The 26,547-nt window shown below is 40.3% G+C and overlaps 1 protein-coding gene across 2 annotated transcripts in view; it reads right to left on the bottom strand.

Moving 5' to 3' along the window:
- Positions 1 to 26,547, bottom strand: part of DDHD1 (DDHD domain containing 1) — a 75,151-nt gene that overhangs the window by 22,967 nt on the left and 25,637 nt on the right. For both annotated transcript variants that reach the window (XM_068947529.1, XM_068947530.1), the window contains 4 exons: positions 19,873 to 20,001; positions 17,772 to 17,919; positions 5,121 to 5,227; positions 4,878 to 4,984 (listed from right to left, as the gene is read on the bottom strand). In XM_068947529.1, the coding sequence (XP_068803630.1) occupies positions 4,878 to 4,984; positions 5,121 to 5,227; positions 17,772 to 17,919; positions 19,873 to 20,001 (491 nt within the window). The remainder of the gene's footprint in view (positions 1 to 4,877; positions 4,985 to 5,120; positions 5,228 to 17,771; positions 17,920 to 19,872; positions 20,002 to 26,547) is intronic.

Below are 26,547 nucleotides of genomic sequence, written 5' to 3'. Positions count from 1 at the left end.
TAATACTTATTCTAAATTTCAAGAATACAATCATTAACCTCCTTGTTTAATACGTGTATAATAACAAATGATCAAGTCATTTGAGGTGGACAGCAATGTTTGCCCAGGCAAGCCATGCCAGGTAGGCTGCATTATGCTGCGTTCCTCCAGTCTCCTGGAGCCTGTAATGCACCTTCAACACCAAGCCCACAGTCACCATGTCATCGACCCAGTGTTTTTCATTTCCTGTCCTTAGCTGGGGAGAAGCGTTAAATACCCACTACATCCCCGTGGCAGAAGTAATCCATAAACACCTCCTACTAATCTTCTGAGGCTAATTCAATATTTGAACTTAATCTTTAGATATCTTTGGATGATGGCTGCAAATATTATTTATCCTGCACTAAAGGCATTTTCTGCAAACACAAATCAATAATTTACAGAATTACAATCAGCCTGGAAGTACGTACTATGAAGATCAGTAAAATAAAGACTTAACAATAGAATGAAGGTGACAACATTAAATTTATTATGCAGCAATTAGTCTTTTTAATCTCTGAGATAGCCATTAATTATTAAAGAAATACTAAGCTACAGTAGCATGGCTGCGAAACGAAGTCACCCACTGATAACACTGACATCCAAGTTACGTTCCCCTAAACGGCAAAGAAGGAATTAAAGTGTGAAGTGATTGTTCACACAGCATGCATGCATCAAAATATCAGCTTACTGCTTCTCCTTATTTTCTGTGCTATATAGTATGTTTAAACAGGGATTCTCAGTTTTGCTCATCAGGGTCCACTGGAAAGATGAGGGCCTGCGCAGCACAGTTCGCTTGCAGCGATGCAGAAACTGCACAATTGAATCTCCCTTTGTTGGCTGCAAGCCTCCTCCAGACTGAGCTCCGAGAACAGTCTGTCCGACATGTTCATAGGACTGTACTGAATTATTAATGTCTGTCTGGTATCACATTACATGTCAAAAGTCAGAGGCACCTTTTGGAGAATCTCCTGCCATACTGCAGAAGAAACAATACTTGAAATCAGAGATGGGGTTGTCCACCATGCTCCCGCAATACTTAGCGGAACAACCTAGCTGCATCAGAAACAGCCTTGTCTGCTATCTCATGTGAAAGCTGATACGGTGAGGCTCTGCATTCAGAAAGAAGATAGTGGCTACCCGCTTACAAATCCCTTAATGAGTTGTTTAAAGAATGATGAAAAGCTTTAAAGCAGCTGTTACTTTACTTCTAGATGGGGGGGGGAGGGGGGGAATTCCTTAGAAGTAGAAAAAAATTCATATCAAAGTATTGTTAAGTGTTGTCAGGTGAATGGTGGCTTTATTCTTCTCTAGCTTGAACGGCTCCCCATTGCTTAATTTATTTCACGGGGCAGAGCAAAGTTTAATTAGCTCCTTTTGACGTGCCTGAAGATTTTTGGATGAAAAGCATTAGCAGTGCCAGCAATTTACACAAAGAATCTGGTTGGCATTGCAAAGTGGCAAGCAGGAATACTAATTCTGAGCAACAAGTGACCAAGTGAATACTTGAAGACAAGGACCATTTCTGAGCTAGAATGAGTGCTCTGAACAAGATGCCACAAAACGGCTCCACTCCGAACACTGGAGGGGAAAAAAACATTTTCCAGGAGAATGCTTGACTTGGTATTGTTGGGTTTAATCTGTGCAAAGTTAGGTCACATAAAATAAAAAGTGATAAAGAGGAGTAACTAAAAAATATATATATATATATACCCACACACAAATGCACACACAGAGGACCCTCTTCTGTAGCTAGAGGAAAGGAAAAATAAAATGTGAAAAAATATACTAAGATTAGTTAAGGAAGGATTAGGAGCCCTATACAACTCATAATAAAACATGCAGAACCAAACAAGGAGTCATATCCCTGACAACATAGTCGTAGAACAAACTCTGTAGCTGGAGGAATAACAAGAAAACTTGCATCCAAAGCATTTTGACTGACAATACCAAAGACGCATTTCAGAAACATATTCTTAAAGGTTTCAACATTTCAGTTGTAATAGCACTTCATTTTCTGGACTTTTTTGGACAAATACTTGCAATTCAAATCATACAGCCTTATTTTAAGAGCGTTGTAAGATTTATCACAGCAGCAGTTTGAATACGGTAAAGTAGCAATCAGCTTATAAGTACAGTAGCACAAATTTCAAGAAAATTCACTTGTTTCAGTGAAGAAAACTTGGTCTTTTATAATCAGATCCAAGTACTGCCACAGCACACTCATTCTGTCAATTACCATACCTGCAGGATGGCGATATACCTGCAGAACTAAAATTGAATGAGCAATGAATTCAATTTTTCATGCATTGTTGGCCAGCATACCTGAACTTTTACTTACTAATCCATTTCCCGTAATACTGCAGACATGCCAAGCCTCTAATGCAGTTTAAAAATCTATTTTAGAGCTGCCAGAGAAGTTTTCCCTGCTTCCCACAGAAGTTCATACTGGTCTCAGTTCCACAAGGGACAAAGAAACCTGATGCATAACTGAGAACCCAGAGGGGCCTGAATAATGAACATGGCATGACTGAGCAACAAGAGAGGTAGAGCTTCCAGTACATCTATTTCTAGTGTTGGAAGCTTACAAGACACACAATGATTTCACCATCATTGCTGCTATTAGGAAAAGTAGTAGTATTAGGCAGTTCAGGTTTTAAAATTATGTTACCAGTCTAAAGGCTTTAGATATATCTACTTTTAATGAAAGTTAGCATCAAATCTCCAGGTAAGCTTTGAAATTTCCATTCTTTCTTTTCCCCTGATAAGTCTAATCATACACACTGAACACTAAAGCCTCAGAAAGATTGCCAATGCTCCATATATAATGCTGTCAATACAGAAAAACCTAGAATACCTATACAAACCAACCTTAACACATCCCTAAAAGGGTTGTCAGGGAGCGTGATACAAAAAGGATACTGCTAGGGTGATGTGCTGTACATGTTTTACAGGGTATTTAATCATTCATTTAAGGCTTTTTCCCCTTTGATTAACATGGGCCACGCTACAGCTACATGGACATGCCCAGACAGATAGCTGCGGTGAAGCAAGATGGGAACTTCCACCCTATCAACAATCCCCCAACAGACAGGAAACCGAGGGTTGTATTGGCTTTCCTGCAAAGCAAGGGTACACAAATGCATTAAAACTGGCTTGGGTAAGTTTACACATGCTGTTATCCCACCTGACTTCAGATAGGACAGAAATGAAACAATTACCCATGGATTCTGCAAGAGGTAAGGAGGAGCTCAGCTCTGAGGATTCCCATTGCTCAGAATTGGCAGATGTATGAACATCCTGTAAAGAAACTTCCTAGTTCTAAGCCAGCGAGAGAGCCCCATTTTAGAGACCCATTTCTGCTACAAATAAATTACACTGATTATACATTTTACTACCTCTCTATTGCTCTCCCTCTTAGAGCTTTGATTACCTCAAGTGCAAATCTAGGCTCTTTATTTTCACATTTCATATACCAGGATCATCCTCCTCTAGGTTCTCCAGTCGTTTTACACATGTACTGATGGGAGGAGGGGAGAACCCAGTATCCCTGAACTTTCAGAACTAAAACCTCACATCTTTCAGGAGATGTTGAAGCAGCTAGTTTTGAAGATATATTAAAAAAAAAATCTCGAAAAATATTATACACCTGCAAATGTGGAAATATTTCTTGTTCCCCAGTGTGGAATTGCAAAAGACATTTCTACTGTCCATTCAAAATAGATGTCTGGTTGATTCTGTTTCAAATCCCAAGATGGCACACTACCAAATCCAGGTTATAAAAACCACAACCTGAAAATGGATTTCCTTGTCCCTAGCATGCTGCATGCAGTCAGTGTTTTGGGAGGTGAGGGTTAGCAGAATATGACAAAGGCAATGCCACTTTCTATGGCGCTGACATCTTAACTCTATTTAATCTAAAAAAATCACTTAAGTTCCTGCTCCTTTCATAAGGCTTAACTGAATATTCACCCCTCTCTCCCCCTAAAAAATAATAATAAAAAAAAGCTAAACAAAGTAAGACAGCACTTCTTCCCTATAAAAAGCTAAGCAGAAGGAAACAGACTTGGGTAACATAATTTCCTACAAATAAAGACTACCTCAAAGTAACTGACTACCTGATAATTAAGTGCCTTTCTAAATCTCTTTGCTTGACTACACTAAGAACCCACCCATTCTAATTCTTAGAAAAAGATAAAGATGGAAACAAGCTGAACAAATTATTTTAATATATGCAAGATACAAACATATTTGCTGCTGGTGGATAAATATAAACCTGACTCCACATGTTGAATTTAAAGAATCATCTGGCCTTTTCATTTCAATCCCTTTGCTTCTCGCTGCCTTCCTCATCACAGACAGCTCCGAGATGCCAGAAGTAGAACAAATTCGAATTTTGCCTCCCCCCAGATGTAAGGCCAGGACTGAACTAGGAATCATTCCTGCCTCCAAAAAAAACCCAAAAAACTGAGGAATGTCAGGGGCATGGAGAAAGGAAGATCCGAGGAGGGTTGCATTTGCTGCCCATGCAATGCTGGTAGCTGTGGGTGAGCATTACTGCTGCAGCACAGGCTGTCCATCCCCAGCTGCACCTTCTGCGCCCTGCACTCCTGCCCTTGCAGCAGCAACAGCTTTTGCTACCAGCCTGGCTTTGTGAAGTGCTGGTACAAAGGAGGCAGCACGGCCAGGGCTATTTAGATGTTCTGGACAACCGTTTGCTTTGTTATGTCTGCCTAGACATAGGCGGGGGGGAAAAGAAAAAGAAAAAAAAGAAAAAGAACTTTGATTACAGTCCCAGGTCCCCCTTATTACAGCCTCTCTGCCCTGCTCTAGTAAAATTTACATTAAAACACACTTACTTCATCTCTATAAAGTGGACTTGTATAATACATGATATCCATCGCACTGCTGTTCAGCATATCCCTTAAACCTCGTACTTTATCTGGAGTAATGGAGTCAACAGTGTCTAAAAGAAAAGAGACTCGGTTACATGCAGGAGAACAATACAAGCCAAACAAGGGACATAGAACGTGGCACCAAACTTCTGGGGGCAGTTTTGCAGACTGCAGCCCGTGCAACAGCAAGGGGATGAAGTAATGTACCTCCATCAAGGGTAAGTTTTGATCTCCATTCAACTGGAAGAAACTCAACATGAGTTGCGAGATTGGAAAAATACTTTTCTTCTATTTTTCTTGCAGTATCTCGCATCCTAAAAAAAAGAACAGAACATGTTCCTATTAAGAACACTATTCATGCTCTATCAAATAAATCCAATGAATCTAGGAACAATATGTCTCTCACATTACTATTTTTCAAGTATGGCAACACAGGTTTATCAAATAGGTAATTATATACTTGTTTATTTGTAAGTATTACGCCACCTCAAACTTTTGTTATAAAGTACTTGTCATAGAATGGAAAATTGTGTATTACATGTTCAAGAGAGAGAGTTTAAAAACTTTAAATGTATTACGTTATGAGTCTAATATAAACGACCTAAGTGCAACTGAAAAATGGCTACTAACTCTGGTGAGTCAGGGGTATGGTGTGATCTGCAGTTTCAGAATTTTACTACACAGCCATGAAATCCTGAATCCACTGAAACCAAACATTCAGACCAGTACGCAAGACAGACAATTCAGTGCTTTTAAACACGAAGAAAACTATCATAACTATGAATATGAACACTGCTCAAAAAGTCAGACTTTCAGTTTCACCCATCAGATTGGAAGACCTGAAAGCTCTCAGAGCGAGAAATAAGATCATTTATTAGCATTTCAACTTGCAGCAGCATATGAAGAGACTAATTGTACTTTTAAATGTCGTTTCCTTTTTAAAGTGTATTTGAAGATGTGCATTCACGGACCCCTCTGAAGGGATGCAAGGACCTTAAAAATATCTCAGTAATTTCAAGAACAAAGTATGGGAACCCTCTCTGTTGCCTGAGGAGAAGGGGAATAATGGTACATCACGCTCCTTTACAAATGCTACTTCACTACTGCTGGGTGAAAGACCTAACCATGAAAAAGGAAAACAAATATGAAATGAGACAAAACGACAGTAAAAGATTCATGCATTCTATCAAATACAGCAGCCAAACTGAGAAAGCATTAGCTTTTTCTTTCTTTCAGTTACACTGACCTTAGCTCCCAACTGCATTAGCATTTTTAAAGATGAGCAGACCAAAGTAAATCTGACCAAAGGGCAACAATACTGCATTTCAGGCAGCTAGTTCCCAATTACAAGCATCACAGTTCATTTTGAGGCAAAGTCCAGAATTCCATCGTGTTTACTTCTATGTTCAAAGCAAACTCTCTTTAACAATTCCTACAACCATAGGCACGATGACATCAATCTTCTGTCCTCGCTTCTACCAATCCAGATGCGGTTTAATAAGTTTAAACCCTTAGCTGAGACACTTTTATTGACTACGTTGGTGTGCCTATGCTCCTTCAAAGGAAATGAAACCGGTCAGCCTAAATCCCTACCAACACCTGAGATGGTAGGGATTGCTTAAGCTGCTCCATTTGACGAGCAAAACACTGTCTGCACTATGACACAACGTCAGCACTACATAGAGCTCCAGCACAGACAACTCTGTCAAAGTCCTGTTTTGAATTTCAGTGCACGTCTAACTCTTTACAATAAAACCAACCGCACACTGCAGGCAGCTGCGATACGAAGTCAGTTATCTGTCGAATCTCTTTCGCACTGAGGTTGCCACAGGAGGTGACAATACAGATAAAATGGAAAAAGCACTGACAAAACTGGGTTCCTAATTTCCCAGTGTAGCTATTGTCCTGTTTGGACGCAGATCTAGACTGGGACTTATGTTGTGCATGAAAGCGGAAATCAGATATATCCAGTGGATTGAATGTGGAGCTGAAATCCAGCCATTACCAATAGCCCACGAAGGCTGAGAGAGACACTTCACAGTGGCTTCGGGCAAAATTCCTGTTACTTTTTAAATTTAGCATCAGCTTCACAGCGGGAATGAAATATACTTCACTGAAGGAGGAGCCGGAAGGCCAGTGCCTCCAAAAACTATATTGCCTTCAAGGACAATTAATTCTTTTTTTGTAATTATGCCTTCCTCGGGAAAAGAAAAAGCACGTTATGATACTAAAGAGCAGATCTGTGGTTTTTATACTTGAAACAGGCAGTTAGAACACACTTTTCCATAAAGGACACCTACATTTTTGATGGAACAAAGGAAAGGAAGAGAGGAGCGTATCCTTTTGTACACTGTTTTAAAACACAGTTACGGGTGGCTTAACCAAACAGTCAAGAAATGCAACTAATCGACATCCCTATTTTTAAAGTCTGTTTTGATTACACTCCTAATCTCTGCTCTAAGAAGATAGCAAACGTTTAAGAAATACAGGAGAACATCTTTCCCATGACGAGAAAAATCAGCGAGAGGATCTGCTTAAATCTGGGTTGATGAACCTTTTTGTTGCTTAGGGCTAACATAAGCCCTTCAAATACCTTCTGCATCTCATCCGTCTTAGTTTCACTCAACAAACAAGCAAGAAAAAGAAAACATACAGGGGCCATGCTATACATGAAATGCAACCAAGAGATAAACCTCACCTAAGGGCGTGGAACCGAAAAGGATAAAGGAATAGCACTACTTTGCTCTAAACAAAGCTTTCAGCAGTCTGCCCAAGAGCAATTCCAGTGTCAGGCCTAAGAAGCTGTGTCTGTGACTTGGGGAGTGACTGGTATTGGCTTAGGAAGGGCATCTACATTTTCTTCAGGATAGACTTGGAGGAGATAAAGACTGAGCACCTAGAGAGACAACACACGGAACAACTACACAGGTACAAACTGACCTAAGGCCTGCCCCTCAGCTCACACAACATGCCTCTGAAGACGCTTATCTGAGAACTTAACTTCAGCTGCGCAAAATCTGAGCATTTTTAGATTATTAGGAAGATAAAGAAAAAAAAATCAGTCAATATATTAACATTCTTGGAGTCCCTGAGTAACCAAAACAAAAAAGAAATACACCTGTCTAAGCAAAATCAGATGATTACTAGCACAAGGAAACTTAGGGACCCAAAATCTAAAAGAATATTCTTTGAAAAAACTAACAATTCTTTGGTATAAACAAATCAGCTTTACTTTCTCTGCAAAAAGGACGATAGTGGCCTACTATGATTTTGGAAAGGCTAAGTTTAACATCAAACCAGACAAACGGCAATCTACAGAGGCTAGGTTTAAAAGCAATAAAAGCATACAAGCTTTACATGTGTGAGGCACAGAATTCTCCACAGCGATAATTAATTCAAATAAAGGAACACCTTTCAATTACTTGGTCCTAGTGACGCAGGAAAAGAAAAAACACCCAAACTACTTGCGCATCAGTGGCAGCTGCAGACATTACAAAGGAGTAGCTACTAGAGCCAGCCACATCCCCATCGTCAAACATGATGGCCTTATTTTGAGGTGTTAGTTAGTTATTAATCTTGCTGTCTTTTCTTTTGTTTAAATACATACATACACATACACACACACACAAACATAAAAAAGATAGGTGCACAGCTGCTAGGTAATTCACCCCAAAACTGAGGAGGGTCCCAGGACAGTGTAAGTCGCTGTCAAGCGCAAGGTAGGCAAACTGCAACCTGCACTTGGGAAGCGAATGTTGCCTGGAGCTATTTGGTAGAGGGTTTTCTCCTGCTCAGAAGGGTTCAGCATCTCACTAAAGCTATTCACGAACAAACTGGCATTGAGGATTTTTAGCCACAGGTCTCCATCCAAAAGCTAGATCTACGAGTCTGGAGAACCAGTGCAGCCTAGCAATTCTCCCAAAAGTTTTGCAAAAAGCTTCAAGACTCCACTCCTAAAAACTGTGCCAGCTTTACACCCTTGTGCAAAATGTAATTTTACCCCCACAGCGACTGAGCTGGTAGAGATGCGGTCCAGCCACTGGCAGAAGAGTCCCAAACGAATTATGGACAAACTTTCAGAAGCACTCAGGCAATTTAGGAAACTAAATCACAACTCTGTGTGCATCTTCCTTATGTCTCACATAATGTATATTAGTAGAAATGTCCAAGAGGTCTGTTTCAATAGATTTTTGTTAATTATCCCTTCACCAGTTTCAAATCAAGTTATGTAGCAATTGCGTTTCTCAGTACAGGCCGAAGCATGCTCCTCCACTACAGTAGTATTGTGCACTAGCGTTGCATGTTAACCTTATTAATCTGGTTAATACTACAAACCACTGACTGAAGTTTTGCAAGACAGATTGCAAACTATGCAGTTATTAAGGAACTTTTTTTTTTTTTTTTTTAAAATCACCTTCCACTAAACTTTCCTATGCGATCCAGGTTAGTGTTACTAGACTATTGCCAGAAAGAGGTGCAGTTATTCTCTGTCCACGTTATTTTACAGCAGCAATGCCACACACATCTCCTGATCACAGAAATATGGAGGCATTAGAACAGACTAGCAGAAGAACTCCCAGTGCAACACATCTGATTTACAATGGGTGTCACAATATGGCATTTTCCACCGATTTTGACTGATGGTTTTATATTCAAATTTTGACCAAAATAATGTTATAATTGCCAGATAGCGTGGCTATGTTCACATGCAAAACCCCAGAACAGATACATGTACGTCTCTTCTGCTATAAAGTCTCTTTTTGTTGCTTCCTTCCTTCCTCACCTCCAAGTAAAATATTTTGAGCTAGTTTGTGAGTCCCTCTAGTCACTGGCTAAATTAATACCAATTGAAGCGATAAATCCCCATCTATACAGACAAAGAATTCTTCTCCTTTCAAATACAAATGGATGTTGAGATCTTGACCCCAGAGCAACACCTCTATAAATCTATACATCAAACAACTTGGTAAAAAATTCAAATTTATGATTTTTCTTAGGAAAATCATTCAAACACAGATGTAATGCATACCTTAAAGCATTTTGAAATTTTGCTCTTTTACATGCAAGAACTAATGGTGTGAAAAGGGATACTTTGAGACTCGCCATAAACAAAACGTTTTTTGCTGCCTTTCTCTGACTATGGCAATTAATTAGTAACACTTATTTTTGCAGGCATGCATGCTTTCTTGAGCAGGTATATTCCAGAGATATATTAATATAGTTACAATTATCACTACAATTTTTTTAATCTGATGCTGCTAAGTTTACTCTTGTGTAGCATTCACAAATGTTATATCAAAAACTGGACAGCTACAAACAAGTTAGCTTCAGTTAATTCAGAAAGTTTATAAAGTCACCTTGACAGCTGGTAATTAAGAAAACCGTCTGAAGGGTTGAAGACGTTACCCCTTTTATTCATGAGTCCTCTTTGCAGACTCTCTTCAGTCTGAGATAATGCACAGCCAAGAGAACATAAGTGAGTGGTCTTGAATTAAGAAAAATTACATCAGCCAATTTTCCAGTCTGAACTCTTGATTTAGGACATAGGGCAATGGGATGAATGGCTTCACTAACAAGACACAGGCTGGGAACAAAATGTTCTTCAGTAGTTTTCTTTCTGTCTCCTCAAGGTGAAGAAAATCGTGCTCGAAATCACAGAATCACAGAATCGTTTAGGTTGGATGGGACCTCTGGAGATCATCTAGTCCAACCTCCCTGCTCAAGCAGGGTCACCTAGAGCGTATTGCCCAGGATCACATCCAGACGGGTTTTGAATATCTCCAGCGAAGGAGACTCCACTACCTCTCTGGGCAACCTGTTCCAATGCTCTGTCACCCTCACAGTGAAGAAGTTTTTTCTCAGGTTCAGATGGAACTTCCTGTGGTGCAGTTTCTGCCCATTGCCTCTGTAAAAATGAACTCATTTTTACAAGTGGAAATGATACATAACGATTAGATCTCAACATCTTGGCTATTTATGAACACCTGACAAACTGCTTAAAAAGATGCAACCGTTCTTATTTATCCACAAAACTTTTGCTCTGTCACAAAAACGGAAACTCACTCCAGTAAAAAGGGGTAGAAAAATCTGATAAAACTGCCCTTTTCAAGAAACCGTCACTAAAAAGAAGCTTATTTAATGAGTTCTTAAACATTTACTCTCCCAGAAACCCAGGCTATGAGATGATCAGAAATAACGGTCCAAGTGCAATAAGAGACTAGACCAAAGCTCTCTGAGAGTTCAGGTGAGGGCTTTATAGACACAATGCCCTCAAAGGGAGACAAAGGCAGGGCTTAATTTAACAAGTCACCGTTTCTGGGACGTCACACCTCTGGATAGCTGTAGCCTATCTGTGTAATACCCACAGAAGAAACTCCCTTACACTTATACCATCTGCAAATATATTTATTATAGTAAGCACCTTAGGCAGAGATGTGAGTGAGGGTTCAACCCTGTCAGCTCTCAAACCGTTACATGCTTCCCTGGATGAACAAGAAATGCAGAAATCTACTTAAAACATCTCTTTATTCTTTCTACTGCTAACCCAGACTCTTAGCTGCTGCCACGTTTCTGGACCTTCCCAAGACCACGTGGACCAAAAGCACTGCTGGAATCAGCAGTGCTTACAAAACAGACTAAAGCTGTTACTCTTACTACTGCCTGCAGAACTGCATAGATGTGTCTCCCATGTTTCAGTCACACACGTGGTAAATTACACTCCAAAGCGCTCCCAGACTGGTTTCACCCCTCTGGATTTCTCTCACACGGAGTGTAGCACTCGCTGACTCTTTGAGGAAATAAAGCACAAGTTATTGAGAAAACTCAGGCCCAGCTTGAGCTAAACTTGGTATGTCAAAGCGAGAGTAGCAGGCATGAGCAACAAAACTTAAGTCCTGCTCAAGCCAGAGGAAATGAAAGGGAGGCTGTTTTTAAAAGCTTAGCTGCATCTCAGAAATTCAAGCTCAAGCCTAACTCATGGCAGATTTCAAAGAGCAACTGCAGGACACACGAGTTGTCCTCCGTCAGTATTCTTCAGGGACTCCTTCGAGGCCCTGCTCTCAAACCAATGTGTATTAAGTGCCTTGCTCTAGGACGCATGGAGGCTTGTTTTACTACAGAAGGGAGATGAAAATTCTCAGAGGCAACCAAAATAAACGTAACTATGATTCACACCTCATCCTTTTCAAGGATAATGGGGCTGGCTGTGCATGACCAAATGAACGCAAGCTTCTTGGCTATTTGGTTATAGGATCCCTGAGATAAGCCTGTGGAGGCTCAGGTACTCCAAACGTTGAGCTGCTGAGATGTTTGGTGTGCAGACAGACCGAGAGAGAGAAGCTGAGGCTGCACATGGGAATATAAGGAATGTTTTGAATCACAGCAGGTGTGAGTTTGCGGCCTTGGGCCTTTAACCTGTACTTTCAACATAACTACTGAAAAACGAGAACATCAGTGGATGATGGCTGACATCCATACACTGTATTTATTCAGAGAGGTTTTTTTTCTGTCTCAGTTTAATTACTGGGGCTCAGAGGAACGGTTATTTTTTCCATAGTGCCTCCATGAATAAGAGACTGTCCTCACACTGACTTAAGGGGAGGAAAAAAAAAAAAAAACAGCCCAAGGAAGAAGTACAGTATTGTTACCTTCCCTGTCTTCTGAAACATCCCCCTTTCTTCCAATCCAGCAGGCTGGAGGAAGGAGTCTGGGCTCCCTTTCCCCTCAGTATGCCCCTATCCTGGAAGGGGGGAGACCTCCTCCATCACTGCCACGGCTCCAGGGCAGTCAACCTCTGCCATACACACACTGCTGCCTTCAGGGGCAAAGGCAAGCCAGAGCATTTGGAGAGTATTCGCGCAGGGAAACAGAGCTTGAGCTTCAGCTCCCTCGTCCCAGCGTTGCTTTCCAAACAGCGGCAAGGTTGTCCTCCAGCAAGATGCTAGCTTTGGCAATAAAGCTGATTAAAGACCTTCCCTGTTCCTGTTGTCACCTCGCTCCTCTCCTCAGCGCTCACTCCCGTCTTCCAGATGGGCTTCCAGTTTTTCGGACCAGCTGCAGTGATCCAGTTTACAACGGGACCATACAAACGGTCGTGCTGCCATGACTGAGAAACGAAACTGGGCAGAAACGAGGGCCAGGGAGAGGAAGGGAACAAGAACACAGATACAGAGCTACACGTAAGTCCTATAACAGGCTACTACCTCTTTAGTCCAATATGTGACCACGGGTTGGATATTTAGCAAATGTACACAAAAAAGCTCTTATGAGAGCGTTTAATGCTCTGTAAGGAAAAACAAATACTCTGTACTGTGATTATAAATGGAACTAACTAAAAGATTTTGTCAGGAGGCTTTATTCCAGTAAACCATCACTTTTACCTATCAGGCTGAATTTCTCATTTATCTTGCAAGGCAAGCTCCAGTTGAGTGTTAAAACAATTTTTACCATTTGGTTATCTCATGTCAGAAGAACCTGCCATTATCATCGGCACTGAAGAATGGAAAACCAGCATTTAATATGCACTTAATGCATAAAAATAGAAGCATTTAAATGGAAAATAAGCAAAACTACTAAATCTCTGAAGAGCCAAAAATTAAAGGAGAAAAGAAAATTAATGGAAATGTTGATTTAAGACCCAAGTAGCCTATATTTAACGCGCTGAGAGGCCTCAGAGTCCTCTGAGCACTGTAAGGGCTTGCATACAGCTGGAAATTTACCAAAATAGCTATTCTGAAATAATTATTATAACAACAATCCACAATTAAAATGCTCTCTAATGAAGCTTGCAATGAAAATGTAATTGGTGATTATGGAACGTCAAGAAGATGCGCTTGTGCAGACAGCACTAGTTGTGCTACATGCAGCAAAGGCAAATATAATTCTTAATCAAAACCGGAGATTCAGACAGAGGCAGACAGATACCAGCTCTGGAACAAGAACAGCCAAGAAACGTCACCACATTAGGGTTATTATGCATATATACAGAACAGTTAATTCAATTTTTAACTGCGAACGTTAATAAAATTGAGAAGGTCGGCCTAAAGTAAAACAGGATTTTTTTTAAAGCAAATTGACAATATGGACATCCCTAAATTCTATTTAGCATGCCTATGAACCATGGCTCTAATGTAATTTAGAAGTATAACTACAACAAAACAAGAGATCAGACTTCAGCGAAAAAATATTCCACCACAGTACGAAAATGTGTACAGTAAAATCAAGAGGATATTCAGAATTGATTTGTTAGCATTGTACCATATCAGAAATTCAGTAATGTCATAATATCTTAGTTTGTATCACATAAATATAGCATATGATTCCATAAACACTTATTTCTTATGCTACCAAAATAGCTCATAGTGCTCTATTCTGTTCATATTAGGTCAGCTGAATCATTGCTCTAGCTTGGAGGAGGTACTGTCTCTTCGTAGATGAGTTCTGCAGTTAATATCGGCGTTGACAGGAGTAGCTTGTTGTACCAGCTGCCATGCTACATTTAGATAATAAATGTGTTTAAATATACTGTGAAGAAACAAAATCAGGTCATGTCTTCCAAAGACCTGTTCATTCAAACATCAATAAATGCATCTTTTCTGTTTACCTACTTACAGGACACCCTGCAACCATAGTATCTTACCACAGTAATGATTAGATAGAAATCCTTTTCTTAATGAGATTAACACATAACATATTAAATTACCCTGGAAGAAGAGTTCTGTTTTCACCTTTGTGACCAGCACTGTTTGGCTAATGATGTAGATGCATCATGTGAGTTACACTAATTTCTTCTAGAGGCAGAAATTTGAGAGCAGAGCATATCGAATGAGCTCTAGTAGGGTGTCTCACCTGGCCTCAGTTATAGACACAGTGCCTCATGTCAGGGTTATAAGCTGTATTTCTGCACTTACTTTCTTTTTTCCTTCTTTTAAGACCACTTGTTCAAATGAGGCTATAGTTTCGCAGATTACACACAGGTTGAAACAAATGCAAAAGCTTTATATGAGGCTAGATTGGACCCAAAGAGAAGCAGCAATATGTGTAAACAGCAAAGGCAACATGCGCAAGAGCGTATTTTGGAGAAGGGAGAAAGAGAAGGTATCCAAGCAAGCATTCCCTTCCACAGATCCCATAGTCCCTCCAAGCACCATGCCAAAAAAAAAAAAAAAAAAAAAAAAAAAAGCAAGGTATTGTGGAGTTTCTCTCTCCTTTCAAGGACACTAGACAGACTTTCCCCTCCCACATATCGCATATGAAGCAACAACCCAATGTACAGTAAACTATACAGTACGAGGCTAAATTAAGATCTTGAAGATCTTCTATAGGGCTAGGAGAGAAACCATGAGAGTTCATCTGGTTTTGTGTCTGGCAGCTGACCTACACATTCCCTCCTGCAACCTTCCTTGTCTGTGTTCTCTCCCCATCCACATCCCAGATTCCACAGAGAGGAGTGGTGGTGCTCCAGAGGAACTGGTCCTGCCAGAGGGCATGGAGCCTAAACCAAAAGTAACTTTCTATTCCCTAGGAACACACACAATGTCTAACCCAGGGCTCCCACACTGGCATATGTATATCACAAACGATAAACAAGTCCTTCAAGGCTGCATGCAGCCCAAGATAGTTATGAGCTCTGAGAGCTGACAGTGCTTTCGGAAACAATTTATGGTACCCAGATACTAGGGATGGAAGAAAGGAAGAGTAGTGTCACAGAGGGGCTGACCTATGGGTTAAGTTACAGACTTAGTGTGACTGTAAGTACAGATTTCCTACTAAAGGATGCGTGTTTAAAAGAAAACACCCACTGAACTCTTTTCCCTTTAGCTTCTACTTTAAAGTGTGAAGGGTCCAAAACTTTGCTTAGCCATCTTATCCTTTTTTCAAATGGCAACATTTGACTTCTTGTGTCTCTGATGCAAAAGAATGTAAGCCGCCCCCTCCACCACGCGTGCGCACAACACACACACACACACACAGATGAAAGTGCTAACAGAAAGTGTTGGACAGTGCTGGGAATACAGCTTGTGAAAACTGCCACCGTGCTTGCCTGGCAGACATTTCTTCTAAAATCTCTTCCTAGAGCAGATGGGATCCTCCTCACTGATAAGATTTCAACTATTAAAAAGAAAGGGATTTCAATCTAAGACGATACTTTCATTTGCAGTCTTTGTACAGAATATTTTACAGAATTTATGCCAATAATTAGCATTTATGCTAATGTGCAGTACCAGCCTGATATTTCTTGAAGGCATCTGAGACTAGAATGAGATTTACTGAAGCACTGAAAGTCTTGTTTTCCTTTTATCTAAAAGGAATTTCATATATTGGACTGCTAGTTAAAGTGGGACTTCTCATGGAATGGATACCTGCACCCCGAGCTGAGATTAATCCACACAAAAACCCTGTATGCATTTTCAGTGCAAACAGGGTAGGGAGAAAGACAAAGCAGAGAACCTTAATGATTCCAAGGTAGGAGTTTTATTTCTGGTAGCTGTTAAAACAGCAACTCATAATGTAGGTCATCTGCATATGCAGTGTAATTGATATGTCTCCTAAAAAAAAATCTGTTTTTAAATGTATTTTGGTGACTAGTTCCAGCTTTTCATCAACGGCTATAAGATCTTTCTCTTTGCTTTTGCTCATTTGCTCTTAAACATCACGAATGAAAAAGCAGCAAAGTGCTAGAACAGGGAGAGTAGGGAAGAGCAGGCAGTTACTTTGAGGTGACAAATGATACAGCAGTGGAATAAAGAGGTCTACTCTATCATACCAGAGAACACTAGAGTGGAACAACGAGCTAAACGAACACAGGAGCCTGCTGACAAGATGGTACACACCACGGCTATGGCACCACAGTCACTGACATAAGCGCTGACCTACGTTGCCATTCTGCATTTAAAGGGAGGTTTACAAAGCTCTTATCATGACATCTGCAATCCAGCTCTACAAACGCTTTCATAAGGATCACCGGTTGTGTTACTGTTTCTGTTGACTTCAATGGAAAAGGGCAGTGGAACTATTTGCGACACACCTGCTAAACCATCTGCACAACACACACATGCGATTAACACATTTTTAGCCCCCTCTTTCAGTTAATGAAGCATTCCTTAACACTACCTCACCCTCCCAGTACTGTCATCAAGACTTACATTTTCTTCTAATGTTCAACAGGAACGTTTTCAGGGACAGGATTCACAACAGCTCAAGAGTTTCTCTTCCCACTCACCAGCACCCTGAATGCCCTTCTGAGTTAGCACAGATCTCAAACCAAAAACCATATGCAAACCAATCCTCCCAAAAGGCATTCAATGAAAAGCTCTGGTAAGCTTTTAACCACGCTTTACTTTTTGTCAGGTATCTGTGCAGTGAATTCAGTGAGCAGACTTAGAACAATAGCTTCTAACTGTATTAAATAACTCTGCGTTGTTAAGAATGCCAGCGTTCACTTAACTGCTCATTTTCCCTTCCTCATGAGGATGCACTTCACTTGCCCACTTTTCTGACATCCAGCAGGAACAGTGGAGATTCCCCTTGATTTGGGCCAAATGCCAATCTGTCTCCTCTCAGCCAAGTCACTAACCAAAGGTGCTATAAATACACTGACTACTCCCCTGAAAGTCAGAAATAGTGGCCACGAGAACAGAATATAACTTTGTTCTTCTGACTTGCAACTGCTCTCACATTAGGCCCATGTGTTCAAATTAACATAGCAAGTAGTGTACTCACAGTAAAAAGACTAATGACTTGGAGTGGGGGGACAGAGCAGGAAAAAAAAGAGCTTAAACTGAAGGGTCTGCTGTCATTTATAACGTCAGTCTTGTATTCAGGCTAGAATTGTTACTGCAAATATTATGAAGCACTCACATAGCAGTGTTTTTGATGATCCTTCCTTGGTCCATTTTCTGCCCAATACCATGCACAACAAACACAATGTGACTAGTTTGTGGTGGCTTGTCTTCTAACGTAGCTTCTTCTACATAGCCTCTATGTAGCCTTGTCCCACTACTTGAAGCTGCAGGAAAAACATTATCCTAGATCAGTTACATTCGAGGAAGTGTGATGCTCTCATATATGTTGACAGAACATTAGTTCATCTCACACCAATGCATTAAAGTATTTTGAAAATAAGATTATACATGAAGAAACAGCATGTATTTTTAAATGTCTGCAATCTTAAACTCCTGAGATATTTGAGCAACTAAGTGATATTAATTGCATTGGTCAATATACTGATTGGCCGTTTCCACTGTAAAGATAACTAATTTCAGGGATGTTTAGAAAAAACAACTTTTTAGAAAACAGTTTATTAACTGTCTGTCTGCTTTTACAGTACTATTAGCTACCTTTCTTCTGCATGCCTCTAAACATCTGTACATCTCTACCTTTCTCCCACACCATGAGTAATTATTGAAATGACCTTGCCACAAAATTGCTAAGCATCAGCAGTCTCTCTCTGACCCCATTAACACATCTGGTTAAAAATCTTTACAATTTGTCGCTTTTACAAGGAAAATCACATTTTATTTCAAGTAGATCCAACCCCAAGTTTCACCACTCATTCTCCGGTTCAGCAGCCAAATTAAAAATCAGTTACCCAGGGCAAATATGGGTATTGTCTCACCTTCCTGCAGCTGGCTTGTGAAACCCATTAGCAAAGTGTGTCTCCATCCCCCTCTAGTGACAGACCAGTATAGAAGGCAACAGCCTTGTACAAGTGCTAGCTGTGCAACTGGGAGAAAATAATAAATCCAGCAAGCCGTTAGATGGCCACGGAGAGGAAGACAGCATCATTCCCCACGATAAAAATTGAAACATACAACTTGCTTTGTTTTTAAGGAGGAGGAAAACACAGTGAGAATGCCAACATATGAAACTTGCAAAGTAAACACTTCAGAACTGCAGAATTAAGGTCCCTTCTACAACACTTAACTCCTGCCCTTGTCCACTTGGGCACTATAGTGATGCCTGGAACTACATGACCACATGGCAGTTTTTACAAAGGACAGACTTATCAAATAGCAGCCTACTTGATAAGCTAAGTCTCCCCTCAGATTTTTTACAACAGATCTTGCGCGTGATTCATTGCACACTTTCCAAATCATGTTCTGGATACATAGTACTTCATTTCTTCGGGAATTTTGTGCAATAGCATTGAATTACATTAATTCTTGGCAAATTTTAATAAATATCCCTGAGGGGTAAGAGGGTATTAATTATAGAACGGAGGCATGGAGAATAAAGACAAATCTATTACCTGCTCCTGTCTATTCAGACAACAAGGAACAAAACAGAAGGAACTCGCATATGTTCCTGTTTATGCAGTTGTCCAGCAGAGCATAGAAACACCACAGCAGAGAGGACAATTTCCAGATTTCTAGGTTGGCATCAGTCTGCCTTTCCCAAGGGAGAGATTATCCTCTCTCCCAGCCATTTAGCCTCACTGGCTTTATAACTGGTAGTTTCGAGATTAAATGAGGAGTCCTATTGAAAATAGTTTCCCTCAAAATAGAACTCTACCCCTCCTCTGAGTTCATAGGGCTATTACATGAACTGTTGGAAGCAGGAGCTAGCAAGAGGGGAAGACATGATCATGTATTGAAGAAATGCATCACAGTACGGAAGTACACAGGGGTAAAGTTAAGGTTGCAAAGGGAACCATAATTTTTATATCGTAGCTGCTAGACTGTGAAACTGTAATATTTTAATATACTTATGCTATATGAACTGCTGCATCAAAATAATAATAAAACAAGTAATGAAAATAAGTCGTAGCCTATTCATGTCCAGCTGCAACTATGTACACAACCTAAAGCACGTAATACAATCTTCTGCAACACTTCAGTGGCAAAAATGGGCTAAACACATATCAGAACTTCAAATTTGTCTTCTCTTCCTACTGTTAAACCAACAAACTGTTAGAATACTGGTATTTACAATATCCTTTACAAACTCTGAGAAATATTACCTTTGGAAAACCCCAACTTTTGTGTAACAGTTCTTGCAATTTTAGATGTTGTTGCATCACTGTAAAGATACACTTCATCCACACTGTGCCAGTCCACATGGTTGCGACTCAACTTTAGACTATGAATAGCTGCAGCAAAAAGGAACAACATTTAATTTAGATGGATAAGAGGAAAAAAAGCCTCTTCAGACAGAGAGAGAAAAGGGAAATTCACACACAGTAAAATCTAGAGCTCTATTATACCTAAATCCGTATTACTTCTTACCTTGAAAAGATTTTACATTTAGGACTAATCTGACCAAGACCAAGCAGCAGTTTGGGGGCCACCTCTGAGGACATTTCACATCATCCTCCTCCCACTGTCATTCCTTTTTTGGGATAGTAACCTTCCAAAATATACTCTCAGCTGAAAACAAAATATGGGGGGGGAGGCAGGACAATGCATCACAAAATACTGCAGGTTGCTCTGACGACCAAGTGGCTGTCACGTGCATTCTTGCTAGCAAAAAGCAATTATATTCCTATTTTCTTTCTCCTGTATCTGTACAGTGAGATCCCTGGTTTTGACTGTGGCTACAGTGCACTGCAGTAGCCTAGACAGATAGATGCTTTCAAAGCTCTGTTACTAGAAGGCTCCATTGCATCTTTTATCCTTTCAGAAATGTCTAGAGTTGGAAATGCAGTTCAGTGAGAAAGCCTCTGAATGAGTAATTTCTGGCACAGAACAGAAGCTAGGTCTTTCAAAAGCCACTAAGAGCTCTAGTGCCTTTGTGCAGTTAGTGTATTTTCCAGATTTGGAACTGACTGATTGAACTCTGGGACCAAATTCACGATACACTGCCTGATTGTCAGGATTAAGCACAGCAGGCACGTTATAATGCAAGCCAGAATCTCTCATCTAAGCTTGAGGCTTGCATTAGCAAAACAATATTGCAGCTGTACTGACTAGTAATTTGGATTTCACCTAGGTTTGGAAATCTGCTGCTTTGGCCTCATCTAACATGAGACGTGCAACGTTTAGGAGGGCTAACAATTAACAGCAGTAGTCCTATGACAAATGTGTTATTTGTCACTGTTAATTGTGTCAGTAGGTCACGGTAAAAAGCCTGCAGTCACGGAAAAGACTTAGAGGGTTTTTTTTTTTTTTTACTTCATAAAAAGTTAAAACTCTAGCTCATCCCCTACTTGAAGTCATTTAAATGAATTTTTTATGCTCTTCTGAAGACATTCTGGCAAAGCCTGAGCTATCACAATTTCAGATTTTAACTCTATTATAGCACAGAACAGCCACGTTAAGCTAAACGCTGAGACTTTTCTCCTGCTGTATTTTTTGTTTCTTTGCCAAAGCATACAGACCTAACGTAGTTTGCTGAAAAACGAAATCAAGTCTCTAAGAAACAGGGAGATCAGAAAAGGATTACTCCTCTATTATGGTAAACAACTAATTCGCAAAAAATAACCAGAACTACATTGCTGTTTTACACTGCCAGCACAAAGAACAGGAAAGGACATCAAGTGTGACTTTGAAGAGCAGGTATGGTAGCTTAGGCTAATGACTGGCAAGAGCAAGAAGCAATCTAGTGTGAATTCACTGAACAAGCAAAAAGATTTTTTCATAAACTCCCCTGTAGGAGCAGAGATGATGCTATGACCGGAAATATAAGTATAGACCTGGAGAGGGAAAGGAAATACCCAGCAAAACTTCCTCTTTCAGACCTGGCATCAAAATTAACGCAACAGTGATGTCCTGAAAGAGGCAAGCAGTCTAGTGGCAGAGGCATGTGACTGTCTTGCACGTCTATGGAATCTCCCCCACCACCAAATTCATGACCACTGTGGTCTTTACTCATCGTTTAGCAGGACTTCACCAGCAAAGAACTATTCTACCTACATTCTGTAAATCATCTCTCAGAATATGCTCCTAGGGGAGCTGATAGCAGAGGGATAGAAGCATAATACCTCTGAGACCATCACAATGATCTCAAGGGCCAAACCGCGCAGAAGAAGAGGGAAACAGGGGCCCATGATTGAGTTGCTTACGACTGCTGGAAGAATAGTGATTTGGGGAAGAGGGATCTTCAAACGTTTTCCTGAAATAAAGCCTGGCCTCTCCATCACAAAGAATATTCAGAAAGGTCACGGATTTTCCAGGATGGTTCTCACTTGGGAAGAATAAATCCCTAACTTATACTCTTATACTGTTCTTCAGAAATACGTATGTTGAAGGACATGCTCAGAGCCATGCATGCACTGAGGAACTGCAAATGAAATTCACACTACTATTTCTTTGCATATTTAGTCCTGCCTTCAAAAGAAAATCTGAAAAGCTAGGGCCTACTGTTAACACAAGCACCATATGGCTTCAGTAGGACTGTGCTTCTCTACCTCTTGAGAACAGTTGCTTACCTCTCCGAGATGTGCTGTCAACATACACATTATATTCAAGCTCAGACGCTGGTCAAGAAAAAAAAAAAAAGTACTTGCACTATACGCCCTCCCTTCCTTTCCACCTGGCTCCCAAAATATTGTTGTTGTTGTTTGCTCTTCCTGCTTCTCAGTTCCCCTTCCACTAGGAAGTATCAGAACCTTTTGGGAAAGGGCAGGATGCAAAACAGGCACATGGACAACACTTCTCAGTAAATCTAATCTATCAATAAATTGATACATTTTATATTCATAATATATTTACATTTTACATTTCTTAGTAAGTTTTGTTTACCAATAATTTTATCACTTGCTTTTCCCTTGAGTGTCTGTCCACACAAACAATTTGTGTCCAAAAGCAAAGTCCAAATCAGCAGTAGAGTCAGTTACTGAAAAACAATGACTGCAGGACATTTCAGAGGCATCATATATACCAGTGCAGCATTTGACAGACATTTGGATGGCGCTCCCAAGGTGACTGTCTCACCAATCAGGAATAGATACATTCTTTAAAAAGTCAACTGGGCCAGAATAAGCTAGGCCACACGCTCCACCTTAAGCATCCTGTTTCGAAAACCCATATGATGTACTGTTTACCAAGTGCACTTGAGGGTCAACGTTCCTGTTCCACAGACCAACCATCCCCTTATCTAGATGGAGTGAGATTTTGTCTCCCCTTCTTGACTCACACAAACACTGGGAGGTTGATTTGTCCTCAAACCCCAGATGTGATGTTCATGAATGGAACAGAACCCCCCGATACAGAAATACCTACTACCCTGAGCTCCAGTTCCTCTTTGTGTGCAAGATTAGCTCTTCAAAAGAGGAGGGACTCTCCACTTGATGCTTATTGTTGTGCACTCTCTACCGTCACGTAAGCACATGACGTCTCTGCCGTCTCTGCCAATGATGACAATGTCTGAGGAGAGCAAAATGGTACACCCTTGCTGGGACTTGCATACCAGAAACTCAGCTGAGAGAAGAGCTGCCTAGCAGAGACCAGTCATGAGGATAAATGATCCATAAGCCATGTGTGCACGCACAGCTGGGCAGGGACAGAGGTTCTCTGTCATTGTGCAAAGGAGCTACTATTTACTACTCATCTAGGTAACAGAAACTGCAATAAAGTTCCTCTTCATGAGGGCAACTACTCCATCAAGGGCTTTGAAGACATTCACAAGACCCTCAAGGGGCCAAACAAAAGGATATTTTACTGCTGGTGTTCCCAGGCTGGAAGAAATATGTCTTCTGAGGAGGTCTGACAGCAACATGAAAATAAGCATCCTAAAAATCAGAAGAGACCAACCATGCTTTCCAGGTATGGGATGACAAGGGCTACAATCACTGTCTTGAACAAGAGCTTGAGAATGAGAGTTTTATTTCCTTAAATATGAGATAACATGATTTACCATTCTCTTTTCAAACACAGTGACTGTGATGTAAACCTCTTCCATGTTGCAAAGGTGCTCAAACTGACAACGCAGGAGATGTTTGTACCAAGAGATGTCACTAAGATGTCAAGAAGTCACTAAGGCATGCTGTAGCTTGGCTGAGGAAGGACAGGGTATCAATTTGCAGAATTTAGATTAGGCAGTGGATGTGGCAACAGGAAAACATTCTTCATGCTTCTTCCTCTGCCTCCTGGGTCCTTCAAGAATAAACTTTCTACAGCTGGGGATTCACATCAGGGCACTAGGCTAGGATGTTTCTGAGCTTCACCGAGATCCAACTGTGGCCACAGAATCTCTGAATAGGACGCAAAAGAGGTGAAGGGTCTCCCGCTGGATCACAGGACAGGAACCTCTCCCCAGAGCAGACTTCTTGCAGCTTTGTTTTCACATGAGCTACTTTGACACAGACAACATGCGTAGCTTTCTCTGAAGGAGCTTCCTTAGGTGAACATTCCCCAACTGCAGAAATCCCTAGGCACTCTTGAACTCTGCTGAGCTTTCTAGTTTGGCCAAGTCTACAGAAGCCAGACCACGCTCTGATTTTCTTTATAGCCCAGAATCTACCGATGAAAGGTTTTTCAGGAATACAGTACCAATATGTGGAAGGCACAGTTTCACTGCAGATGGAAGATAGCTGACATGAGAAGGATTAGGAAAGAAGTTTTCTCAGCTGCAGAAATCAGTGGTTATTATCACACTACTTGGTTTCACCAAGAAAGATGAAGAGGGAAAAATCCCTCTAAAAAGTTTCAATATGGGGAAAAAGAAAGGGAAAAAGAGAATGTAAAATACATATTCCTAAAGCCTCAAAGAACTTGATCTGGATTAGACTCATACTGAGCCAAAATAATTGGCAACAGCTGAGGAGCACAAACCTTGCACTGTCCTTTATGCTCACAGTATAAAACACACGGGGAAGCTGGGGACGTGCAGAATGTGTGCGTGCTGCCAGTGCGAACAGTCTTCCAGCTTAAATACTTGAAGAGCTGAACACTTCCAGCAGAAGCTGCAGATGGACAGGTACTTGAACGTGATATTTCACAGGGTCAACAGTTTAAAATTAAATACCTTTTAAGGCAAGCGCTTGGCTTGCATTTGATACTTTCATCTACCTGCCAAGACGAAAGCATGGGATGATTCCTTTCTACCAGAGTTTCTGACTATACTCAAGCGGAAAATCAATCTAGAGGAAAGCAATCTTTGAAGTGCTAGAGCTGATATTATCTCCACCTCTTCCAGAAAGGAACTGTCACTCCAGTCAGGGCTAGTGACCAGAGCAGGGATACATACTGTTTGAAATCCTTTCCTGCTTTCTCTGTTCAGATACTTTTTTTTAAACTAAATCTGCCTTGCAATTACTGAGCACTAGTTTCTGAACAAAACCCGGCACTTCATGCACAGAGTTGGGAGTATAATTTGGCCACTGTTTTCAATAACTCAAGTTCCAGTATGCAAACTTGAGGCACAGCTTCAGATTTTAAAGCAATTTTTTATTTAAAAGATAAATGCAAAGCCATTAGAAAGACTATTGCTCTTAATCAAATTGGGCTGTTTCACATTGCTGCCATTTTTATATTGTACTTTATCATTTCTCAATTCATGAACGTCATGATTTGTTATATAAGCACCAACTTTCAATTTAAGCACATTCAAGACCACAACTGAGCATGATTTGAGCAAAATTATACAAAATGACTTTCTGTGCACACAGAAAATGAAGCATAAAAACAGTTATCTAAAGATGAAGCAAAGACGTATGGCTCTTCTTACTGTTTAAAACTGTAATTACACCTATTTGCCTTGAATGGACTTGAGTTCCATGTTTGAGAAGTGGCAGGAAAAAGTTTAGTATTAAACATTTTGATTGCAGGCATTTGCATTTTGGATCCAATTAAAGAAAAGTGTAATCAAAGAAAGTCAAAAGGCAAACACTTATGCATGTCAAAATAAGTTCTTATACTTCAAAATAACCCCAGGAGCTAAGAGACCAGATGGGATAAGAAAAACTCTAAACCTACCATTTGCATTTACGTTGTAAATCGAGGGTGCAGTTTTCAGAAGTCTAGTTCCACAATCACTGAAGTCAGTAAGAATTTAACTTTTACTAGCTTTAACAGGGGCACAGATAGATCAGTGCCAAGTACTTCTGAGCCTTCTGCAATCATTAATGTCTCCTGTAAGATCCACTCCCACCTTCTGAAATGAATTTGTACAACATGAACTGCTGTACAATTCAAAGTTGTTTCTGCAACACAGCAGTCTTGGTCCGGTATTCCAGACAGCCTTCCCTTTTTATATAATATGCCCAAAGTCTTACTCCATTCCAGTACTGATACAAAAGCTCCAGTAAAAACATTTCACAACAGAAAATTAAAGATCATGATGCATACATTACCCAGAAAAGTGGCAAACAAAACATTATGTAGTATAAAACTCTTTTTTCAATCCCCCATTCCTTCTCTAACATCATTTATCTTACAGCAGGACTTCTGTGATTTTAAACACATTGCTCTCAGTTTATTGAAAAAGCCAATCCACACGGTAGGAATGTAAGAAACCAATGTTTACACTTTTCATGACAGTCACAAACAATTATAATATGGATTAGCACATGATACTGTTAGCATCTACTTTTCTCTATGATTCAAAGCACTTCTACTTTTCTAAGACTTACAATGCTTTTTCCTTCCCTTTTGAAGGAAACGGCATGAAGGCAGCTCAAGAAATTGAAGCGGGTAAATCTAACGTTTAATTGATATGAGCAAACTAGAATTTAAGGCTTCCTAAACCAGGAGTACTA

This window comes from Struthio camelus, chromosome 5, assembly GCF_040807025.1.
Source record: "Struthio camelus isolate bStrCam1 chromosome 5, bStrCam1.hap1, whole genome shotgun sequence".
NCBI classification, from domain to species: Eukaryota; Metazoa; Chordata; class Aves; order Struthioniformes; family Struthionidae; genus Struthio; species Struthio camelus.
The sequence above is the reverse complement of the archived record's forward strand: the minus strand, read 5'-3'. Positions and strand labels throughout refer to the sequence as shown.